This window comes from Musca domestica, unplaced genomic scaffold (genome assembly GCF_030504385.1).
Source record: "Musca domestica strain aabys unplaced genomic scaffold, Musca_domestica.polishedcontigs.V.1.1 12, whole genome shotgun sequence".
NCBI classification, from domain to species: Eukaryota; Metazoa; Arthropoda; class Insecta; order Diptera; family Muscidae; genus Musca; species Musca domestica.
In genome coordinates this window covers 2,760,244-2,781,288 of record NW_026712155.1, presented here as the reverse complement: position 1 = coordinate 2,781,288, position 21,045 = coordinate 2,760,244, and the positions used below count along the sequence as shown (strand labels likewise).

Sequence of the window (21,045 nt, the reverse complement as noted above, 5' to 3'; positions counted from 1 at the left end):
ATATCAAATTATAATAATAATTATGAATTTATTTATTTTTTATGAATTTATTTATTCTTATTTTATAAATAAACAAATAAATTAAAAAAATTAATACTTTTTACACTTTTTACCACTTGGCATTTTCCAATTATAATAAAATCTGCAGGAAATTGGAAAAAGTCCTTAATTCATTAGAAATAAAAAAGGTTTTTTATTAGCAAAATATGCTACATATTAATATTTTTGTTCAGTAATTCACAATGAAATTCAATGTAGAATAAATCGCGTTGGCCAATATCGCCCATCATCAATATCAATATCGTATCTGACCTAATCTGATAAAAATATTACAACAGGCCATATTTGGGCTATATCGTCTACTACCTATACTTTGTATGAGATATGTTCAAATTTTTGGAAAATGAGGATGTATGTGTGAGGTTCCAGATATAGCAGACCGAAATATTCTACTTCATCTAAAACAGATAACAATATTGGCATGTGCAAAATTTGAAGGAAATCGAACATTTTTATCCAATTTACAGAAAATCATAAATTCCATAATCATGCCAGGTTTCTAGTTAAGCGAGATATATTAAGATATAGCAAGTTGTAAAGAAGCGCTGACTTGTTTTACAAGTTATGATAGACAACAGTATTGAAAATTATGACCCGTTGTAAAGTGAGGTACCAGAAGGGATTCGCAGATATATATCATATTGCCCATCTCCGAACTCGATCTAAGTTTGACAAAAATATTACGATGTACCAAGTTTGGACCACATCGGATACTCCCTTCGAGAGTTATCGTGCGCACCAGCCAGCCAGACAGACAGACAGCGGACGGACACCGTTGTAAAAAAATCAGAAATACGCCATTCGTTTATTTCTTAATTCGTCTGGAATTCAATTTCAGAATTTCGGTGGAATTGACATTTTGGTATTTTTTCATACAAAAATTGGGGCCCATTTTATCCGGTAACTGTTATCCGATGGCCATCCAAAATGCTTGACCTTTTCGTCTATTTGTAATTTCACCGGGATTAAGAATATTAGCGGTTTAATGGGAATTTTGTTTAACACAAAACTTATGGTCTATTTCACCCGCTCAATACAAATTGGACCATACATTGGACCGATGACCATACAAATTGGGAAGCTTCTGCCCAGTCCTAATCTCTAGTCTCATGCTAAATTCCGCGTCGATTGGTCTATAATTGTGACTTGTAGTGTGAATGCAAATTAACATAGCTAGATCGGCTCACCACAGCGAGATTGGAAGATCAATATATTCTTTCCTATGTGGGAAGCCAAAATTTCGAAGTGTTACATTATTTTTGGCCCAATCAAATTTATATTACCCCCAACACACAATGTTGCAGGGTTTACAAAAAGGTATTTTTATTTAGCATTATTTTTTGGCATTTTAATTTTTTTTATTTGGCATTATTAATTTAGTTCTCTTATATTCTCACAATGGTATTTGAAGAGAAACAAACGTAAGAGCGCACGACGCACAACCGCTAATGGTAAGTATGTATCTAGTGCAGAGAGTTCTTAATGATTTCATTAACAATTCAATTTTTGTTGATTAATACGCGTGTTTTGTAAGACGGCTATGTCAGTACTCATCGACCCTTTGTTTACAGTCAGTCATAAAAGTAGATAGAATATTGAACAACAACAAGAAGAATAAGAACAATACATAAAAAGATGCCGTCGGTGTGCAAATTTACTCTGAATCATCCAAATGCAGTTTATTATAGTGGCCAGACCGTCAATGGAACCATTAGCCTAACTACGACCTCAGAGAAAAACATTAGAAGTAAGGCACTTTATTCTTGAATTTGAATACAAATCACATTGTCATCCCTTACAGATGCTCGCATTATATTCCTGGGAGAGGGCAAAGTAGAGTGGGAGGAGTCAACAACGACGACAGATTCCAATGGCAACAGCACGACCAGTACAACATACTACAGATCTCATGAAGTTTATATCCACAACGAAACCATTGTCCGTGGTGAGGGCATCTTGCCTGTGGGCGTGCACACCTATACATTCACAATTGTTTTGCCATCAGACTGTCCCACTTCCTGTGAGGGAAGCTATGGTCACATTCGTTATGGAATTTCCCTGAAATTAGATCGTGTTCTGCGATTTGATAATACCTACTACACACCTTTGACTGTTTTAAAGACGGTTGATTTAAACGTGAATCCCGTTTTTAGAGTAAGATATTTAAAAGTTCCTAAAAAAAGTTAATATCAGCTAATTTATTGGTGATAGCTTCCTTTATTGGCAGAGAAAGATGCCAGTTTATGCTGTTGGCCTTGCAGTGGTGGTAAACTATTTTATTCCCTGCAAATTCCATTTGGTGCCTATACTCCCGGACAAATTGTTAAATACTCACTGAACATACAAAATCATTCCATGGTAGACGTCGAAAGCTATTTCATGGAATTTACTCAAAAAATGACATTCACAGCCCATTCACCAATCCGCAGTCATCGTCACGACAAACGCACCCTAGTCAAAAAAAACTATCCGGAAATATGTCGCCGTTTGACCAATCGCATATTAAATGGTGAATTTCAAATACCCTCTGTGCCGCCCACAACTGAACCAACGAAGATTATTTATGTGGAATATAGGCTGAAAGTAAAAATGATTATGTCCGGCTGTCACAGATCCAAGGATATATCCGTGCCCATATTTATTGGCAACATACCGTTGCGCGAAAGTTGGTCAAGCATTGCTGGGGGAATGGATGTCACACCAAGTGCCCCAGAAATGACAAAATCCGAAGATAATTCTGGTTCAGAAATGCCACCGAACTATAATGACCTAAGTAAGTACTTGGAAATGACTAACAGTAATTGCAAAACTTCTTATCGAAAACATGTACTTTTTTTCGCACACACAGAACCGCCATCCTATCAAGAGGCTATGCAAAGTGATTCCCCCTTTGTAGACAATGACGTCGATAAGCATCATCGTGTGGATGGTTTTAAACCTCTTTATCCAATGTATTCATAATCAAGGGGGATTTAAATGGTGAAAGATTTTCTTAAAGAACTAAGGGTGCAAGCACATAAAGAGCTTGAAGTCATGGCTAGGCATATTTTGTGACATTTCATAAAGGGATTACAGAGCCGCACTAAAATCCTGCCGTCGTTTTCCATTATAATTTGACATTAATATGCCTAGCCATGACTTCAAGCTTGTTATGTACTTGCCCCTTAAAAATTCAAAGAGAAAAAATCGTATTTGAGGTTTGAGGATTTCTTTACGATACCACAAACAACAACCACAAACACATTTGTAAAATATGCATTAACGAGAAACTATTTATTTATAAACATATACTTTTGTCATTAGCGTTCAACTTACAATAGTTGAACGTGATGAAAGTGATTTGAACATACTAGAACCACCACAGCTGATATATAGAAAACGAAGTCTGGCTAATAAAAAAGGGAAAATTGAAAATTTTTATAAAGAAGAATAAGTCTGAAAATGTTCTTATTCGAAATATTCAGATGCTTATGATTTAGGTAATAACATACAAGTATGCATATCATAATTTACAATCTTCATATGCAACTTAAGTTCACTGAACTTTTTCTTTAACTTTAATGATCAGTAACATCGAAGCTTTTCACTTAAAGTAGTGAGTTTGGGGCAAATCTGAAATCACAACATTCACGAAAAAACTCTTATGCTCTTTGGAAACTTTCCACGCTTATAAGAAATATAACAATAGTCCTACAAAATACCCACCTAAGTCAATCATTTTCAAATTAGTATTAGATATTTTGAAGTTAAAAATGTCAAATTATAATAATAGTTATGAATTTATTTATTGTTTTTATACATTTATTTATTCCTATTTTGTAAATAAAAAAATTAAAGTTAAAAAAATAATACTTTTACAAAAAAAAATATATATATATATGTGTCATATCTTAAATACCGAATTATTCTATTATGGAACAAACCTCCATAAATGTACAATGTTTAAATTCTTTTTAATTTATTTTACAAAAAATACTAGTTATAAAAGAATGACCAGGGAAGATTTTAAGTATTACAGCATTTTATTTCGTATTTCTGGTTCTCGATGAACACGTGCATACAAAATGGGGAATAACTCCAAGTTCTGATGTAGCTCCAACTCCATTTTAAGGCTTTGTTTCCCTACCAATAATACCAGTGTTTGCAGTGTTAAATGAAAATTTGTCGAACCTTGAATTGAATCTCTCTTCAAATATCTAACGGATTTTCTTTATGTAGGAATTTAGTTTTTTATTAAAAAATTGGCGCCCAATAATATGCATCACCACATTACCGCCCATTTCCAAAGTTAAGTGCATTAAGTAGTTTATACCTCTTGACAACAAATTAAAAACGATTTCTTACAAGTCCACTTGGCATTTTCCAATTATAATAAAATCTGCAGGAAATTGAAAAAAACGTACTAAATTTTGTTAGAAATAAAGAAGGCTTTTAATAAATTGCTTTTCTATGCTATATTTTTTGTTCAGAAATTCACAATGAAATTGAGTCCAGAATAAGTCTTACTTTGACACTTTACCCAAAACATTTAGTATAAATGGAGATTCGGACTCGGATTGGATACGTGTCAAATTAGCAATAGAATGCAATCATTTTAAAAATTTTAAATTATATATATATATATATATATATATATATATATATATATATATTTTTTTTTTTTTTTTTTTTTTTTTTTTTTTTTGACCGTTTGTTGGGGAAGGTACTTGATGGAGTGGACCGATATAGTTCTCTTTCGCGTGACCTAGCACTGATGCAGATATTAAAATATACAAAGTTGGAGCAAAATGTAATAATTCATTTTTGAGCAGTAAATTATTTTCTTTGAAAATGTTGACATTTTGTGGGGGAGAAACCAGAATGGGTAAACCGATATTGCCCATCTCCGAAGTCGATCTAAATTTGACAATAATATTACAATTTACCAAATTTGGATCAAATCCTTCTATATTTAATGTGCGCGCCAGCGCGACAGACGGACGGACATCGCTAGATCGACTCCAAATTTCCTGAAGCGGATTTGGTCCAAAGAGACCTAAGGTCTAAAACCATTATTTCGATGAAAAAAAACATTATTTTTGGCCGATGAGGCACGTTTAGTCCATATGGCTGAGGGTGTAGTAAGGGAATATACTTACTACACTTTTCTATGCATACTTTCATAATGCCTATGCACGTGCCTTCTCTTTTGAATTCTTCTCTCATAATCTGCTGGATTTCCCCTGTAATTATTAAAAAAAAATAATTTCTTTGAACAATGTTTTCTACGCATTTATTCCATATAATTTTTTATTTATTTCATTTTAATTTTTTTTTATTTCGTCAAAAAATCTTTGAAAAAAAAACGGCCCTGTCCCCCTGTGTGTTTGTCCCAAAACAAACACACATTGAGTGGAATCTTAAATTTTTGTTCAGCACATTCGTTATGATCCACTAAATGTCTTAACCAAACAATAAACAAACCATGGGTAGTGTGTCGAAAATATTAATTTTTGATTTTTCAATTTTTATAAACCAAACTCTCAAAGTGTGTTTCTCAACTTCAGCTGATACCATAGACAAATTAGGTATAGACTAAAAAGTTGTCTCATCTGTTATCTTCGAAAAAAGTGCTTCAATAGATGTCGTTCATGCTGTAAGATAGGTTCAGTAGACTCACTCAATTCTCTCAAAATACAAAATATTGAATATTTTTATGATTCTTTATTATTTATCAATTAAAAACGAAACAGTGACTTTGTTTACTTTAACATTATCCAAATATGTAGTGAAATATAAAAATATAGGAATTAAATATCAGAAAAATGAATAAATTGTTTTCGAAGTCGAGTGACTTCACTAGCCCTGAGTGACTTGACTGGCCCAAGATCAACAATAGTGACATCTGCCGGAAGGGGTAACTTTTAAAACTTTTTAGTCTATACCTTAATTTGTCTATGCTGATACAGCACAACCTATTGTTTTATTTACTCATGATTGTGTTCTCTTGAAGTTAATACTAATGTCGTTGAATGTATCAACAAAATATATTTGGCAAATACTTTCTCAGATACTCTCCCACGAATACCAAACAAAACAGGCAAGAGAACACATTGAAACTCACTGAACTCTTATCATTTACTCAGTGAAAGAGAAAGTCCATATGCACACAATTGAGTTGTTGGCGTTAAGCGACCCACATGTGGTGTTTGAGATGCATAGAAAAAAATGATATTGAATGGGGATTGCTTTTAAACCAGCATCAAGAAGTATTACAATAATTATAGGTAGAGAAACATTATTATAAAATAGCTTCCAAAGTACGAAGATGGAATATTGTTTAAATGTGTCGGTAAGGCCGAAGAATATTGGGTATTGTAAATATGTCATATAGGTCTAGTTTTGACATAGAACCAACACGACGTTACTGCTCGATTTAAGATATTTTGGATGTTTTAGCATTTTTCTTTAACCGATTTAGCTGTAAAATTTCATTTAGTATTCCCAGATGGTAGAAACTATACATTTATAGATATTTACCAAACTAATAATTAACTATACTACTCTGTAGCAGATATGCAGCAGAAATGTACATTTGGTGTCCTAAAATAAAAAAATAATCCTTCCCGACTCAGTTCCTTAATGTTTATAGGTTTTTGAAGGTTTCGAAGGCAATTAGCTGTAATTCAACTTTTCTCTGCAAAAGACACCAAGACTATCTCCAGAAAATTTCAAATTTAGGTAAGTGATTCAAAACGATTTTTTTGTAACTGATCAATTGGAATTAAGGTGGAATACAAATACACCTCATGAAAAATATTCAATATTGGCCCACGTCTTCACACAAGTAGCGTGGTCCACCCTATTTTGAGAGTTACGCCGAAAGGATTTGTATTTTCATATATGAAAACATCATAAGTAGAACACATCATTGCAAAAATCTTAAACGTAGGTTCAGGTTCTGAATTTTTCAAATGAGTAGAATACGCTCTTCCAAAAATATTCGAATTTTAAATGCTTCTTGGAATTTTAACGTCGACAAATGTGTCTACTCATTTTAATATTTTAATTTTCAGGTTATCACATCAAAGGAAATTTCGAACTCTGGCCGACAAACGCCATCCACTTCCATTGTGTGCGTAGTTTGCTCTGGGCCGGTTTTCATCCGGTCCAATAGCAAAGAGGCATGCACAAACATTAACTGATGATGTCACGCTCTCTCCCAGGAAACGAACTGGCGGCATTCGAGCGAGAATAATAATCAGTTGAATGCAAGTTTTCATTGTTTTTGTTATTATTGTGCTGAACTTTTTTGCCTGATGTTGTTATTTGCGTATTGTTTTCGGCCAGTATCAACTGAAACTCAGTTGGGAATTGCAAAGATTCTGAGTTATTCGCTGGGCGTTATATAAACAGATTTTGATCAATATTTCCGAAATAGAAAATAAAAATAATTAAATTCACTTTTGGAGAGGGTATTTAATTTCATAAAATGCCTTCAACATGTGAATTCCATTTGAATAGTCCAAATGCTGTGTACTACAGTGGTCAGGTTGTGTGCGGCTCAATTGTACTGAAAACCACCAGTGACAAGGATGTGCGAAGTATGTAAAACGACCCTCTTTCTATAATTAGAAATACATATGTGAGATATCTATCTATTCAGTATTAAATGCATTCTTTTAGATGTCCGCATACGCTTCGTGGGCGAGGCTAAAGTAAGCTGGACTGAAACCGAACGTCATCGCAGATCTGATGGTCATCATGAGAGCCGCACCGTGTATTTTCGGGCCAATGAAGTCTACATAGATAATTCTACTCAAGTCCGAGGTGAAGGTGTCTTGCCAAAAGGAACCCATACGTATACCTTCAATATACCCCTACCGCTGTCATGTCCCACTTCGTGTGAGGGTAAATATGGTCACATACGTTATGCTCTGTGGCTGATTGTTGAGCGGCCATTTCGCTTTGACAACGAGTTCTCTAAACCATTGACCGTCATAAGAACTGTGGATTTGAATTTGAATCCGGTGTATAGGGTAAGTTGTGTGAGATCTTCTGCTATTGGTTTATTCTTATGCTGATTCTTGTTGTTGTTGGCAGATACCACTTGAAGCGGAAAAAACAAGTGCAATTGGTTGCTGGCCCTGTTCAGGCGGCGATATCAATTATACTCTAAAAGTGCCCTTTGGAGCGTATGCACCCGGTCAGACCTTACGCTACACCATTCTAATACAAAATCAATCTATGACCGATATAAGTGGTTATAGTTTGGAATTTAATGAACACATCACATTTACGGCCCATACACCGCGCCATAAGACACGTGAGAAGGACACCACATTGGCCACCCAAGAGCATTCCGACAAATGTTTACGTCTAACCAATCGTCAATTTGAGGGTGAACTAATTTTGCCCTCGTTACCGCCCGATACCGAGGATAATTGTATAATACGTGTGCGACATCGTTTGGAGTTTGAAATGTATGTGGACGGCTGTCATGCCAATAAGACCATAAGTGTTCCGATATTTATTGGAACTGTACCCTTACGAGAGAGCATGACAAATGACAGTAGTTTTACGGAAGTTGCACCCTCAGCACCACTTTTACCCAGTGATGAAAATACCAGTGATTTGCCTCCATCTTATGGAGATTTTAGTAAGTTTCAATTGCGGTATTTTTGTATTCAAATGACAGCTGATTGTATGCAATTTTCTTTTTTACAGAACCACCATCGTTCGAAGAGGCCATTCGCAGTCACTCTCCCTTTCAAGACCCCGATGCAAATACACACTCAAATGTCATCGGCTTTAGACCTTTGTATCCAGTTTATCCGAATAATAATGAAAAACAATGAACAATCTCAGCACACCACAGCTGGTCCATGAATTATCTCGAATTGAAGACATTTGATCCAAAGAATTTATCCATCGCTTTATAGCATAACTACCTCATTGTGCTGCCAAATTTATACTTAAACCTATTAAAATATTTTTGCAGAACCTACTTACATATTTATATATTTTGGATCTCTTATAAAAAATAAAACAAAATTTAAAGAAATGTCGTACACACCAATGTAAAGTGTATACGTGTAAAGTTTATGTTTAAATGTTTAAAATTGTCTGCGTTAGTCCATAACTTAATAATAAATCAGTGGCCTTTGAGTAAAATAATAATTTTTATAAAGAATTGTAGGTGGAATTTATGTGAGCACTGAAGAACTTTCACAATTGTGGTTTTACACTTCACAAGACACGCTTTATTTTATTTATAAAAATTTCAAAATAGCTCTGTGGTATTACTTCAGGGAATAAGACTCGCCAATATCTTGTGGATTGTTTCTAGCCATAATGAAGTACGCAAGAAAAAAATTAAGTGTTGTAACGGGAAAAGTTTACGAATAAGGAAAACTGAGTTTTATAGGAAAAAAGTAAAACAACGGTAAGTTCGACCGGGCCGAACTTGGAATACCCTCCACCATTTGAAACAAATTTGGAATTTTTCAAAAAAAAAAAAAAATATCCTGGGTTATCGTTGTATGATGGCTATTCGATATCGTGTAGCTTTATAAACAATTGTCTTCCAGAGGGTAAAGTATACAAAGAGAACTCCTTGCGTTTATTTTCAGAGAGTTTCATTGAACAAATGTAGCTAAAATAGGGTGGTACCGTTGTATGGGGCCTATACAACAATTCTCTTCCAGAGGGTAAAGTACTCAGAAAGAACTCCTTGCGTGGATTTGCCACATTGGAAAATGTAGCCAAAATCATCAAAACATCGAGTATCGGCGGGTACCGCTGTATGGGGGCTATACGATATCTTGGACCGATGTAACCCATCTTCGCACTTAACCTACCTACCTTCCTATCTTTATTCGTTTTGACTCTAACGTGATTACAACAGATGGACGGACAGTGCTAAATCGTCTTAGAGTTTCACGCTGATCAAAAATATGTATAAAGGGTGTTTTTTTAAGCTAGATAGAACTTTAAATTGTAAAAAGTAACACAAAAAATTAAATTTTGATGAAACTTTTTTTATTTGTTTAAATATTATCATTAATTGACTCAGGCTTGAACAACGCTACGAAATTATCCAAATTTACTTTGAAAATCAGGTTCTAGAGCAATTGGCAAATGACCCGTTGTTTTATCGCAAAATTGTGTTCAGCGATGAGGCGCATTTTTGGCTTAACGGGTTTGTTAATAAGCAAAATTGCCGCATATGTAGTGAGACCAATCCACAAGAGACCCTACAGACTCCATTACATCCAGAAAAATGCACCGTATGGTGCGGTTTTCACGCTGGTGGCATCATCGGGTCTTATTTCTTCAAAAATGAGGACGGAGCTCGCATTACAGTCAATGAAGATCGTTACCGCACCATGATCAATGATTTTTTGTTTAAAAAAATGGATGACATTGATCCGGAGGAGATGTGGTTTCAACAGGGTGGCGCTACGTGCCATACGGCGAACGCAACCATCGACTTTTTGAAATCAAAATTTGGCGATAAGTTGATTTCGAGAAGTGGACCTGTCAATTGGCCTCCAAGGTCGTGTGGGCTACGTGAAGTCACTGGTTTTTGCTGATAAACAATTGACGCCTTGGAGGCCAGCATTGTTCGTGTTATTCGTGACATACGGCCAGCAGTGCTCGAAAAAGTGGCCAAAAATTAGACGTCCAGAATGCACTTCGTCAAGAACAGCCGCGGTGCCCATATGCCCCAAATCATTTTCAAATGTTAATGTCACGTATTGATCTTTCGAATAAAAAAAATTGATTAAAATTTAATTTTTTGTTATTTTTTTAAATTTCAAGTTTTATCGGGCTTAAAAAACACCCTTTACTTTGTTAGGTCTAAAATTATTATTTGGATGAATTACAAACGGAATGACGAACTCAATACACCCTCCATACTGTGTATGCTGAAGGGTATAAAAAGTGAGTCGAATGAGGTAAATATTATTTATGATTATCGGTATAATATCCAAAAAAAAAAATCGATCTTCTTTCCGGCAAAATTTACAGCTGGGAATTGGAAGTTAATAAAATGATGAAAAATATGTATTTGTTTTGGTACCTAAAAAAACTACGCCCCTGACATTGTAAAATGTTTTAATATACAACCATTTAATTAAATTTGTTTTTAATTATCTTCTATATTTGATATGAATATAAATGTATGTGTCTAAACTAACACGATCATAACAACAATAACATTAGCTATGACATAAAAATCGAATACATCAACAGTGAAAACTTTCTATATAAGCCAACACGATATTCTCTCAGATAATTCCGCACTTGCTCCGATGGAAAATAAATTAGTCGATATACAGAGGGTCTACTATATATTGACATATTTTGTTTGTATATACATATATGTATAGCAAAGCAGACACATTCCATTTGGTAAACTATCAGCTGGTGAGCATGGTTGCTCTTGCTCTCCAAATTGCTGTTGGAGATGTCAGACGACTTACCCAATTGGAAAATTTATATATTTTCCATAGGCATATAGAAGTAATGCTTTGTTTATTCTTTAATACTGTGGAAACGTCATGAACTGGGGGTGGGAAATTAAAAGTTACGATAAAGACTCTCATTAACTCATTTATGGTCTGAGAAGTATAAACCAGACCTCCGAAAAACTCGCTCGAATTTGTACAAAGAGTGAAACTTCCTTGAATTCGATCAGGAGGGCTCCTAGAAGCAAAAAAAAATCGAGTAAACTGTATGTTTCGATGTCGCTCGAATAGGATTGAGCATGTATTTCCCGTTTTGGAGTGCGAGCAAAATTTGTTGAAAACCTTCTCTTGCCGAACACTCTTTTAGTTTTTATCATACCGTTGTTGTACAGGGTGAGATAAAAAACTGCAACCATTTTCAGACTGCTGTCATTTCTAAGCCACTCGTCCGAGAGCTGTGAAAATTATTCCTGTGACAGCTCATTATATTGTTTAGAAGCGTACAAAAGCATTTTGGTGGGAATTTTCCTGAAAAAAAGTTATTCTTAATGGAATTCGAGCGTGATAGTGTGATTTCTTTATATTTTTTGCTATCGTTAGAGTTTTTGTGACTCGTACCATCGCTCGTTACCGTGATACTGGTAGCGTAGGCCGACGTCAAGGAAGTGGATGGAAGAAAACAGCAACGTCAGCAGAAATGGTTCGAAAAGTAAAGAAGCGACTTGATTGAAACTTGCGCCGCAGTGGCCGAAAAATGGCTCGTGAACTGAATATATCGCAATATTCCATTCGGCAAATATTGAAAGAAGAGCTCGGGGTAAAGCAATTGAAATTCCGAAAAGTGGAAGACCTTCATAGCAACAAAAAGAAAATAGATTCAAAGAAGCTTCGATTGGCCGAAAGTGGTGAACTGCCGAATTTGGTTTTCTCCTATGAGAAAACATTCATTGTCGAGCAGTTTGTAAACAAACAAAATGATCGTGTTTACTTGCCAAGGAGGTCGTGTTTACTTGCATCTTCGGTTAGCCACCAGAACTCAAGCGCCAGCCTTGGTGACTAAGTATAAAAGTTCATTCTATTGCCGACATTTTTTGCATTCATAAAATAGAATTTAAAAAAAATGTAAAAATTATAGCGTTTGACTTTGTTGCAGTTTTTTATCTAACCCTGTAGAGCACCCATATTTATTATCATAGTCTACTCGCTCCCAGAAATTGCCATTGGGTATTCCAAGGGCCCTAAAAGCTGTTCTCTTTAATATTTTCTCAAATAAACATTTCTCTTGCGATAGTTTTCTTTGATTTTCTAGGTCACACTGACTACCAATTCTGCTGTTTGTTTTTGTTTGTGCTTTCCAGCTGAGATGCGAGAGATGTTTTTCATGCTATTTTTGGCGGCATTTGGTTTTTGTGGATTAAAAACAAAATAGCTATTAGAATGTTGCGGCACGACATTATCAATACGATTTTTAGCCAATAAAGAACAGATCGATCGAAATGCCATCAAAGTGCAAATTTCGTTTAAATCAGAGGAATGGTGTTTATTTCAGTGGAGAATGGATAACGGGAACGGTTCTATTGAGAACCACCAAAGAGAAGACCATACGAAGTAAGTTTTTGGGAAATAAAAACACTCAATATTTGATTAAAATCAAATCAAACTAAGATATCCGCATAAGGTTATTGGGTGAGGCCAAAGTGCACTGGAGTGAGGCCGAAAAAGACAGCGGCACGGCCCAGTACAAGGCGAACGAGGTGTATGTTGACAAAACTTATGTTGTTTACGATGAGGAGATACTGCCACCACGTGCCTATGTCTTTGGCTATAAATTCCGTCTGCCGAAATCTTGTCCCACATCGTGTCGGGGCAATCATGGTCACATCCGATACTTTCTGGAACTGAGAGTGGATAGGCCGTATCGTTATGACAATGTCTTCACCAGACCACTGACGGTGCTGAAAAGGGTCGATTTGAATATGAATCCAGAGTTTAAGGTATGAGTGGAATTATTTGCGGGGAATTAATTTAACAAGATCTGAATATTGCAGCTTCCCGTACAACAGGAAGAAATCAGTGCAGTGGGTTGTTGGCCTTGTGCAAGTGGAAATATTGTTTATTCCTTAGCAGTACCCTACGGAGCCTATGCCTCCGGGCAATCTCTGGAATATACTCTAAATATCCAGAATCAATCAATGACTGATATAAGTGGATACCAAGTTCGTTTTGTGGAATGCATGACCTTCGTGGCCCACACACCAGAATATAAAGAACTCCAGAGTCACACCACCCTTGCCGATGAAGAATATTCCGATGGCTGTCTGCGGCTGTCGAATCGCCAATATGACGGGCAAATTGATTTACCCTCAATGCCACCGGACACAGATGGTGAGGGCATAATACGTTTGGACCATTATTTGGAAATTGAAATCGAAGTCAAGGGTTGTCATCGCAACAAGAATATTTCGGTGCCAATATTCATTGGCAATATACCGATTAAGGAAAGTCTACAAAATGCCACTCCCCTGCCATCGTCGGCCAATTTGGAAATGCCATCAGATGAAGATGATGATGACGAAAATAGTTACGAAGTGACGCATAACCAGGCATCGTATTCGGGTGAAGAAAGTGATGCGGATGAACCACCATGTTATGGAGATTTAGGTAAAAGTTATATTGAGATTTTGATTTTTTAGTGCAGTGATATAATGATTTGCTTTTTTTTAGCCCCACCAGCATTTGAAGAAGCTGTAAGGTATCCCTCGCCTTTCCAGGATCCAGAGGCGAATGAGTATACCAATGCCAAAGATTTTCAACCATTGTATCCGGTATATCGATACTATAATGGAAGGAACTGAATAACTATCATGTTAATCTAACAAAAGCTACCTCATTTTGAAAGACTTTCAAAAACTTTTTTGACTTAAGTGCATTTTTTGTTAATTTTTATTTTTTTCATAACAAAATTTAATAATTTTTCATGAAATAAAATAATAAATTATTGGTGCTAAATTTAAAAATATTCTATAATAATACTAATAATTAAAGGGAAAAAATCCAGCAGATTATGAAAGTATAACGAACTTTTGAAGGTTTACATAGTAAAGTAACCTAAACAAAGAGCCAGTTTCCAAAATTCATTTTTTTAATTTTTAAATTTCGTTGGGAAAATATTATTAAATTTTGTTTTAGACAGTGTGTGACAAAGTATAAAATATTCTACTCAAAATTTCACTATAAATCTCAGAATAAACCATATATCAAGGTATAATAGTTTTTCAGATAAATGCATTCGAAATTTGTGTATATTAAGTTTTTTAATGCTAATTTAACTATTTTCCAAACTAAGTCAAAGGCAGAAATATTCTACTTAACAAAATAAATATATACTCTTAACAAAAGAAATGTTTTTCTTAATATGTACCAAATATTTGGTTCATAAAAACCTTTTTTATTTCCCACAAATTTATGTCTTTTTCCAAGTGAATTCTCGAAGTAATCCAAAGATCTCTATAAATATTAAAAGTTCTCTCAAAAAGTTCTCATTTTCAAAGCTTATATCCTAAATCTAACTCTTAATATGATCACGGTTGTGTAAAGGGTGTACAAAAACATTACTAAAACCCGAAACTCTTTTTGGACTAGAGTAAGTAATTTATAGATCAAAATCCCAAAAATGTTTCAGGTTCTTAGGCCAAACTTTTTTTAGATCCCAATATTTTGCGACACACTTCGCAATATTTAGGATAGTTTTGATACAGCTTTTATGTGAACATTTCCCCTGATTGTAGTTTTGACGAATTTTTGCTGATATGTGCCGCCCTACTCCTTTCAAAACTCCTCAAAAGTTACATATTTTGGAAAAAATTTGTCTTAAGTATGTAAAATTAATATCCGATTTTCTTCAAACTTCTCACTTAATGATATTTTGTAAAATGGTATGGGTATAAAAACTAAGTAAAAAGCAGTAAGTCCGGATGGGCTGAACATTGAATACCGTCCACCATTTGGAACAAATTTGGAAATTGTCAAAAAAATAAAAATGTTGAAATGATAAAAATACCGAATAAAGCCTTTATATAGGGCCTATACAAAGACCTGGACTTGCATAAATAATTTTCTGTCACAGGATGTAGTACCTATTAGGAACTTCAAATACCAAATTTCAAACAATTTCGCTAAATATTGTACCTAAAATCAAAAAAATACCGAATATGGGGAGGTATTGATATATGGGGCCAATACGAAGACCTGGACCTGTATAGACAATTTTTTGTCATAGGCTGTAGTACCCATTAGGAATTCCAAATACGGTGAATAATGTCCCTAAAATCATCAAAATACCGAATATTGGGAGGTATCGTTGTATGTGGGCTATACGATATCGTGGACCCATATAGACATTTCTCCTCCAGGGGGTAAAATGCTTAGAAAGAACTTTTAGTATGGGTTTTTAGACAATTACATTGAAAAATTTAGCTAAAATCATCAAAATGCCGAATATAGGGAGGTACGGGTATGGGAGATATACAATATCCTGGACCAATATGGACATTACTCGTCCAGCGGGTAAAGTAATTAGAAGAAACTTCTCTTGTGAATTTTCAGACAATTTCATTGAAAAATTTGGCTACAAATATCAAAATACCGAATATCGGGGGTACGGACCGTGGAGCGATATAGCACATCGTCGAACTTGACCTGATTGCAGACAAAAGACTGTTCTGTGCAAAATTGTAGCTTCCTATCTTAATCGTCTTGAATTGTACGCTGATCAAAAATATATATACTTTGTAATGTCTAAAATTATTTTTTCGATGAGTTACAAGCGGAATGACGAACATAATATACTCTTCATACTAATAAAGCGAAGTGAGCCTGAACTTTGTACATCCTAATATTTGTATCACGGCCACAATGTAGGTTCACAATGTCTAAGTAACTCTCAAAAAAAAAAATAAATAAATAAATTGGTGGCCGATTTTCTCAAAAATTTTAAAAAAAAATTAAAAACTGTCAACATTTTGAAAAATATTTTTTTTACCATTGTTTATGCGGTTTATCCTGTTTCCTAAATAACGATAACTAAATCTTAGAAAGATGTAGTAGTCTGTTCAAATTCAGTGGAATTTTACAATTAGTGACATTTACTTATTTGCCCCCGCACTCAAGGTATTAACTCTTCGTACACTGAGTACTAACCTGTTGCTCGGTATTGTTTTACTTACCAATAACAACATTTTGTTTTGTAAAAATGACTTAATTTTGTTTATAATTTTTCTACAATTTTCAATTTCTATTGCGCAAAAGCAAAAGAAAAAGAGAATCCGTGAAGTTAATTTTTAACCCTCATCTTGTATTCCCAAAAAATACGAATTTTGCATTGTGAGACAAATAATGTTTCGTTTCCTTGCATTATTAACTTCTAAGATTATTTCAGACCAACAATTTTCCACTTGAACGAATCGGACAACTTTGACCCACGAACACACAATGAGGGTTAAGCAAGTTCTCTTTGAGATATTACTCTTTTCGTTACAGAGAATATTTATTTAGTTTTATGTTTTCAATTAAATTTTGGATATTGTTTTTGGTTCTTCTACCCCTTTGCATGGCCTACGTACAAAATGTCCATATGAGAACAGTACTATTTTGGATATCAAACAATTGCGAATTACTTCTGCTTACATCAATCGGAAAAGCAAAATATATCTGATTCTCGATTCTTTTTTTGCTATGCCTATAACATGTGAATTTCAACTAAATAATCAAAGGGCAACATATTTTACTGGAAAAACATTTGCGGGTTCGATTATCCTAACAACAACCAGTGACAAAGATATTCGAAGTAAGTTTCAATATTTTCAAAATGAAGATCATACACTGATTTCCAACAACAATTCCAGATATACGAATACGTTTTTTGGGCAAGGCAAAAGTCTATTGGAATAATACCCGACTCTATGGCAGATTTATTAGCAGCATCATTGCATCGGAAAATTATGCCTACAAGTGTGAAGAGACATATGTACATCAGCAAGTCATTGCTAGAGGAAAAGGCACCCTATTAACGGGTTGTCATGTATTCAATTTTCTCTTTCGCATACCCAAGTCTTGTCCTAGCTCGCACATTGGAAAATATGGGGAAATAAGTTACGAGTTGCTATTAACAGTGGACAGACCGCAACACACAAATAACATATTCAGTAAACTATTGACTGTTGCGAGGAGGGTTAATTTGAATTCTTTTCCAGAATTGAAGGTATTTTTTAAAGATGATTCCTTTAATTTACATAATAAATAATTTATTTTCCCTTAATAGTCTCCGGTTTCAGCCGAGGAGAGCTATTATCCAACCTGTTTTACTTTGGCAAGTGGTAAAATAAGCTTCGAATTTACATTACCATTTAGGGGATTTGCCTCCGGCCAAATTCTACCGTACTCTCTACAGATAAGCAACCAATCAATGATCGACATTAGTGGCTACAAACTGGAGTTAGTGGAAGCCATAACATATATTGCCAAACATCCGTATTACAAGGAGCGCAAGAAACGATGGGTTCTGGCAAAAGCAGTGTTCATGGATCCCTGTTTGCGTCTCACCAACCGCCAATTCAATAGATCGCTTCAGTTACCTTCGATAGCACCGAGTTGTAGAAATCAATGTATAATCCAATGGCAACATCTGCTGGAGCTCAAAATAATAGCCGGTGGATGTTTTGGTAATAAGAGTGTCGCAATTCCAATTGTTATTGGCAGTGTGCCTCTGATAGAGAGTGTGCAAGAGGGATGTCAGGAAAATGCAACTCCCACTACCCTACACAGTACCTTGCAGCCTATCTCCCCAACTGGTCCGCCAGTCTATATGATGGATGTTCCGAGCTGCCTACCCCATTCCCCAGAGGAAAATAACGCCTCTCATCCGCCTTTGTATGAGGAATTAAGTAAGTTTCAAACTTATCAGAAAATCTGAATGAATCCTTAAGAGATTTCTTTGTTAAATTTGATTTAGCGCCTCCCTCGTTTGACGAAGCTATGATAACGTTATTTCCCGTCAGGAGTTTAGAAGAAATGGACTAAGCAGGCAGTGTCGTGCATGCCAATATGCAAAATAAAACAGTATTTTTATAGGTATATTTGATCTGTTCCTGTACCTGCAAGAACCTACTAGTTTTGATTTTTTTTTTTTTTCGAAATCATAAGGAAAAAATTGGCTATCGTATTAAAAAATAAATAATTTTTGAGGTTCTGGAACAGGGAAATTATCTTGGTTTCAAACCTAGAAGAATCTAATAGTTCTGCCTTTTTATCAGTATTTTTGTTTTCAATTTTATACGGAATATAACATTTTATTACAAATGTGTAAAAATTGTTCTTGGTTTTAGCAACGAAATAAATAGCTTACAACGGGTAAAAAGTACGTTTTTCTATTGTTTTAAAATAACCGTAAAAATTGGCATTGGAGTTGTATGCCCTCCACCATACATAATATGGATTTATATTAAGATTGTCATGAGTTTGTAACTCAACGAACCCAACAAGGTAAAAATATACTTCCTTTAATGGAAATCGCTTTTACTTTCCAAGGGATCGACCTAGATGACAATAATTTGGGTCATAGGCACACTAAGGTATGGAAGTTGAGGTATATATAACACATCAATATGCTGTATTTGATAATTGTAATAACAACAGGAATCAAGGCAACTGGTGAGGATTGTTGGTTCTTTTCGAAACAATGATATTCTCTTCCTTATAGTACAGGTTATAGTACAGGGTAATTATTAAATTTTTTCTTTAATTTTATAGAATGAAAGCAAAAACTGTCGGAAATAGCATCAAATTTTAGAATAAATTTAGATTTGTTCGAATTTATCACCTTTGGCACGAATATTGGCATTCAAACGGCCAATGAATGCCATTATTCGTGCCGTCACAGGCTGCCCGAATGTTACTCTGCAGTATTTTGGCCCATTCCCGGCGAAGCGCTTGCTTAAGGTGATCGACACTTTGGTATTTTTTAGTGCCAACCTTGCGTTCCAAAATACTCCAGACACAATAGTTCAACGGATTGATATCCGGAGATTTTAGTGGCCATCCTGCGCTGGGAATGAAGCAAGGAACCTCATTTTGTAACCATTCTTGGGTGGCGCATGCTGAGTGCGACGGTGCTGAGTCCTGTTGGAATGTTCAAGGTCTGCGGCCAAAATATTTACATGTCCAAGGCTTAAATACACCCTCTAGAATATTTTCGCGATAATATTCGGCATTTATTCTGATGCCACGGTCGACTAATACGAGCGGAGAGCGACCACCGGCTGTTATGGCGGCCCACACCATCACCATGGCCGGCGCTTGAGTTGTGATGGCCAGCCGAAGGTGCATATTTTCAGCTGACCTCTTTGGCAGGTAAACACGATCGTTTTGCTTGTTTACAAACTGCTGGACAATGAATGTTTTCTCATCGGAGAAAACCAAATCCGGCAGTTCACCACTTTCGGCCAAGCGAAGCAACTTTTTAGCTCTTTTGGGTCTATTTTCTTTCTGCAGCGGTGTAAGTTCTTACACTTTATCGAATTTCAATTGCTTTACGCCGAGCTCATTTTTCAATTTTTGCCGAATGGAATATTGCGATATGTTCAGGTAACGAGCCATTTTTCGGTCACTGCACTGCGGGTTTCGATCAAGTCGCCTCTTTACTTTTCGAACCATTTCTGCTGATGTAGCTGTTTTCTTCTGTCCACTTCCTTGACGTCGGGCTCCATCACGAATAACTTTTTTTCTGGAAAATTCTCATCAAAATGCTTCTGTACGCTTCTAAACAATATAATGAGCTGTCACAGGAATAATTTTAACAGCTCTCGGACAAGTGGCTTAGAAATGACAGCAGTCTGAAGTTGGTTGTAGTTTTTTCATCTCACCCTGTATTCTTGATTATCATAAAATTCTATGTCGATTTAGCGATGTCCGCTCTTTGGCTGTCTGTCCATCTATAGAAGCGACTCGAGCTTCCGAACGAAATTAAGTAGGTTCATAAAATTTTTCGCATAGGTGTGTTTTATCTGCAGGCATATGTTCTTAATGGGTACTACATCCTATGACAGAAAATTTCACATTTCACAAGACGTGGACCTCGCCTTCATAAAGGCCCCATATAACCTCCCTAAATTCGGTATTTTGCTGATTTTAGCGTCTTTATACCCTACACCACATAGTGGTAATGGTATTATGTCTTTGTGCATTTGTTTGTAACATGGAGAAGGAAACGAGATAGACCCATAGTTACTTTTGAGAACCTTCATAGAATCACTTTCTGAGTCGATTTATGCATGTCAGTCCGTCTGTCTGTCCGTCCGTCCGTCCGTCTGTCCATGTATTCTTGTGAACAAAATGCAGGTCGCATTTATTATCCGATTGAGATGAAATTTTCCAAACAATATTTTTTTGGCCCAAGGACGAACCCTATTGAAATTAGTGAGAATCGGATCAAATTTAGATATAGCTCCCATATATATCTTCATCCGATTTCGGGTTA

General features: G+C 35.4%; 4 protein-coding genes across 4 annotated transcripts; all 4 read left to right on the top strand.

Moving 5' to 3' along the window:
* Nucleotides 1–1,594: 1,594 nt before the first annotated feature.
* LOC101894524 (arrestin domain-containing protein 3) lies at nt 1,595–3,805 on the top strand. Its single transcript, XM_005176159.4, has 4 exons — nt 1,595–1,807; nt 1,862–2,214; nt 2,272–2,833; nt 2,909–3,805. Exons 1-4 carry the CDS (start codon nt 1,696–1,698, stop codon nt 3,019–3,021), a joined length of 1,140 nt encoding a protein of 379 aa, XP_005176216.1. The 5' UTR covers nt 1,595–1,695; the 3' UTR covers nt 3,022–3,805.
* Nucleotides 3,806–7,333: 3,528 nt separating this feature from the next.
* On the top strand, nt 7,334–9,142 carry LOC101894684 (arrestin domain-containing protein 17). The gene is made up of 4 exons (XM_005176150.4): nt 7,334–7,643; nt 7,726–8,078; nt 8,143–8,698; nt 8,767–9,142. The coding sequence occupies exons 1-4, from the start codon at nt 7,532–7,534 to the stop codon at nt 8,895–8,897; spliced, it is 1,152 nt and encodes a 383-aa protein (XP_005176207.1). The 5' UTR covers nt 7,334–7,531; the 3' UTR covers nt 8,898–9,142.
* A 3,716-nt stretch (nt 9,143–12,858) lies between these two features.
* On the top strand, nt 12,859–14,429 carry LOC101896498 (arrestin domain-containing protein 17). Its single transcript, XM_005176160.4, has 4 exons — nt 12,859–13,121; nt 13,179–13,507; nt 13,562–14,174; nt 14,238–14,429. Exons 1-4 carry the CDS (start codon nt 13,010–13,012, stop codon nt 14,366–14,368), a joined length of 1,185 nt encoding a protein of 394 aa, XP_005176217.1. The 5' UTR covers nt 12,859–13,009; the 3' UTR covers nt 14,369–14,429.
* A 2,679-nt stretch (nt 14,430–17,108) lies between these two features.
* On the top strand, nt 17,109–18,902 carry LOC101896678 (arrestin domain-containing protein 1-like). The gene is made up of 4 exons (XM_020039403.2): nt 17,109–17,358; nt 17,417–17,772; nt 17,833–18,454; nt 18,523–18,902. Exons 1-4 carry the CDS (start codon nt 17,247–17,249, stop codon nt 18,588–18,590), a joined length of 1,158 nt encoding a protein of 385 aa, XP_019894962.2. The 5' UTR covers nt 17,109–17,246; the 3' UTR covers nt 18,591–18,902.
* Nucleotides 18,903–21,045: the final 2,143 nt, after the last annotated feature.

Excerpts from the sequence above, each read along its gene's own strand:
- LOC101896678 (XM_020039403.2), top strand. The coding sequence starts at position 17,247 with ATGCCTATAACATGTGAATTTCAACTAAATAATCAAAGGGCAACATAT. Across the intron at positions 17,773-17,832 it reads ATTCTTTTCCAGAATTGAAG|TCTCCGGTTTCAGCCGAGGA; the intron begins GTATTTTTTAAA and ends TTCCCTTAATAG. Across the intron at positions 18,455-18,522 it reads GCCTTTGTATGAGGAATTAA|CGCCTCCCTCGTTTGACGAA; the intron begins GTAAGTTTCAAA and ends AATTTGATTTAG.
- LOC101896498 (XM_005176160.4), top strand. The coding sequence starts at position 13,010 with ATGCCATCAAAGTGCAAATTTCGTTTAAATCAGAGGAATGGTGTTTAT. Across the intron at positions 13,508-13,561 it reads ATATGAATCCAGAGTTTAAG|CTTCCCGTACAACAGGAAGA; the intron begins GTATGAGTGGAA and ends TGAATATTGCAG. Across the intron at positions 14,175-14,237 it reads ACCATGTTATGGAGATTTAG|CCCCACCAGCATTTGAAGAA; the intron begins GTAAAAGTTATA and ends GCTTTTTTTTAG.
- LOC101894684 (XM_005176150.4), top strand. The coding sequence starts at position 7,532 with ATGCCTTCAACATGTGAATTCCATTTGAATAGTCCAAATGCTGTGTAC. Across the intron at positions 7,644-7,725 it reads CAGTGACAAGGATGTGCGAA|ATGTCCGCATACGCTTCGTG; the intron begins GTATGTAAAACG and ends GCATTCTTTTAG. Across the intron at positions 8,079-8,142 it reads ATTTGAATCCGGTGTATAGG|ATACCACTTGAAGCGGAAAA; the intron begins GTAAGTTGTGTG and ends TGTTGTTGGCAG.
- LOC101894524 (XM_005176159.4), top strand. The coding sequence starts at position 1,696 with ATGCCGTCGGTGTGCAAATTTACTCTGAATCATCCAAATGCAGTTTAT. Across the intron at positions 1,808-1,861 it reads CTCAGAGAAAAACATTAGAA|ATGCTCGCATTATATTCCTG; the intron begins GTAAGGCACTTT and ends CATCCCTTACAG. Across the intron at positions 2,215-2,271 it reads ACGTGAATCCCGTTTTTAGA|CTTCCTTTATTGGCAGAGAA; the intron begins GTAAGATATTTA and ends TATTGGTGATAG.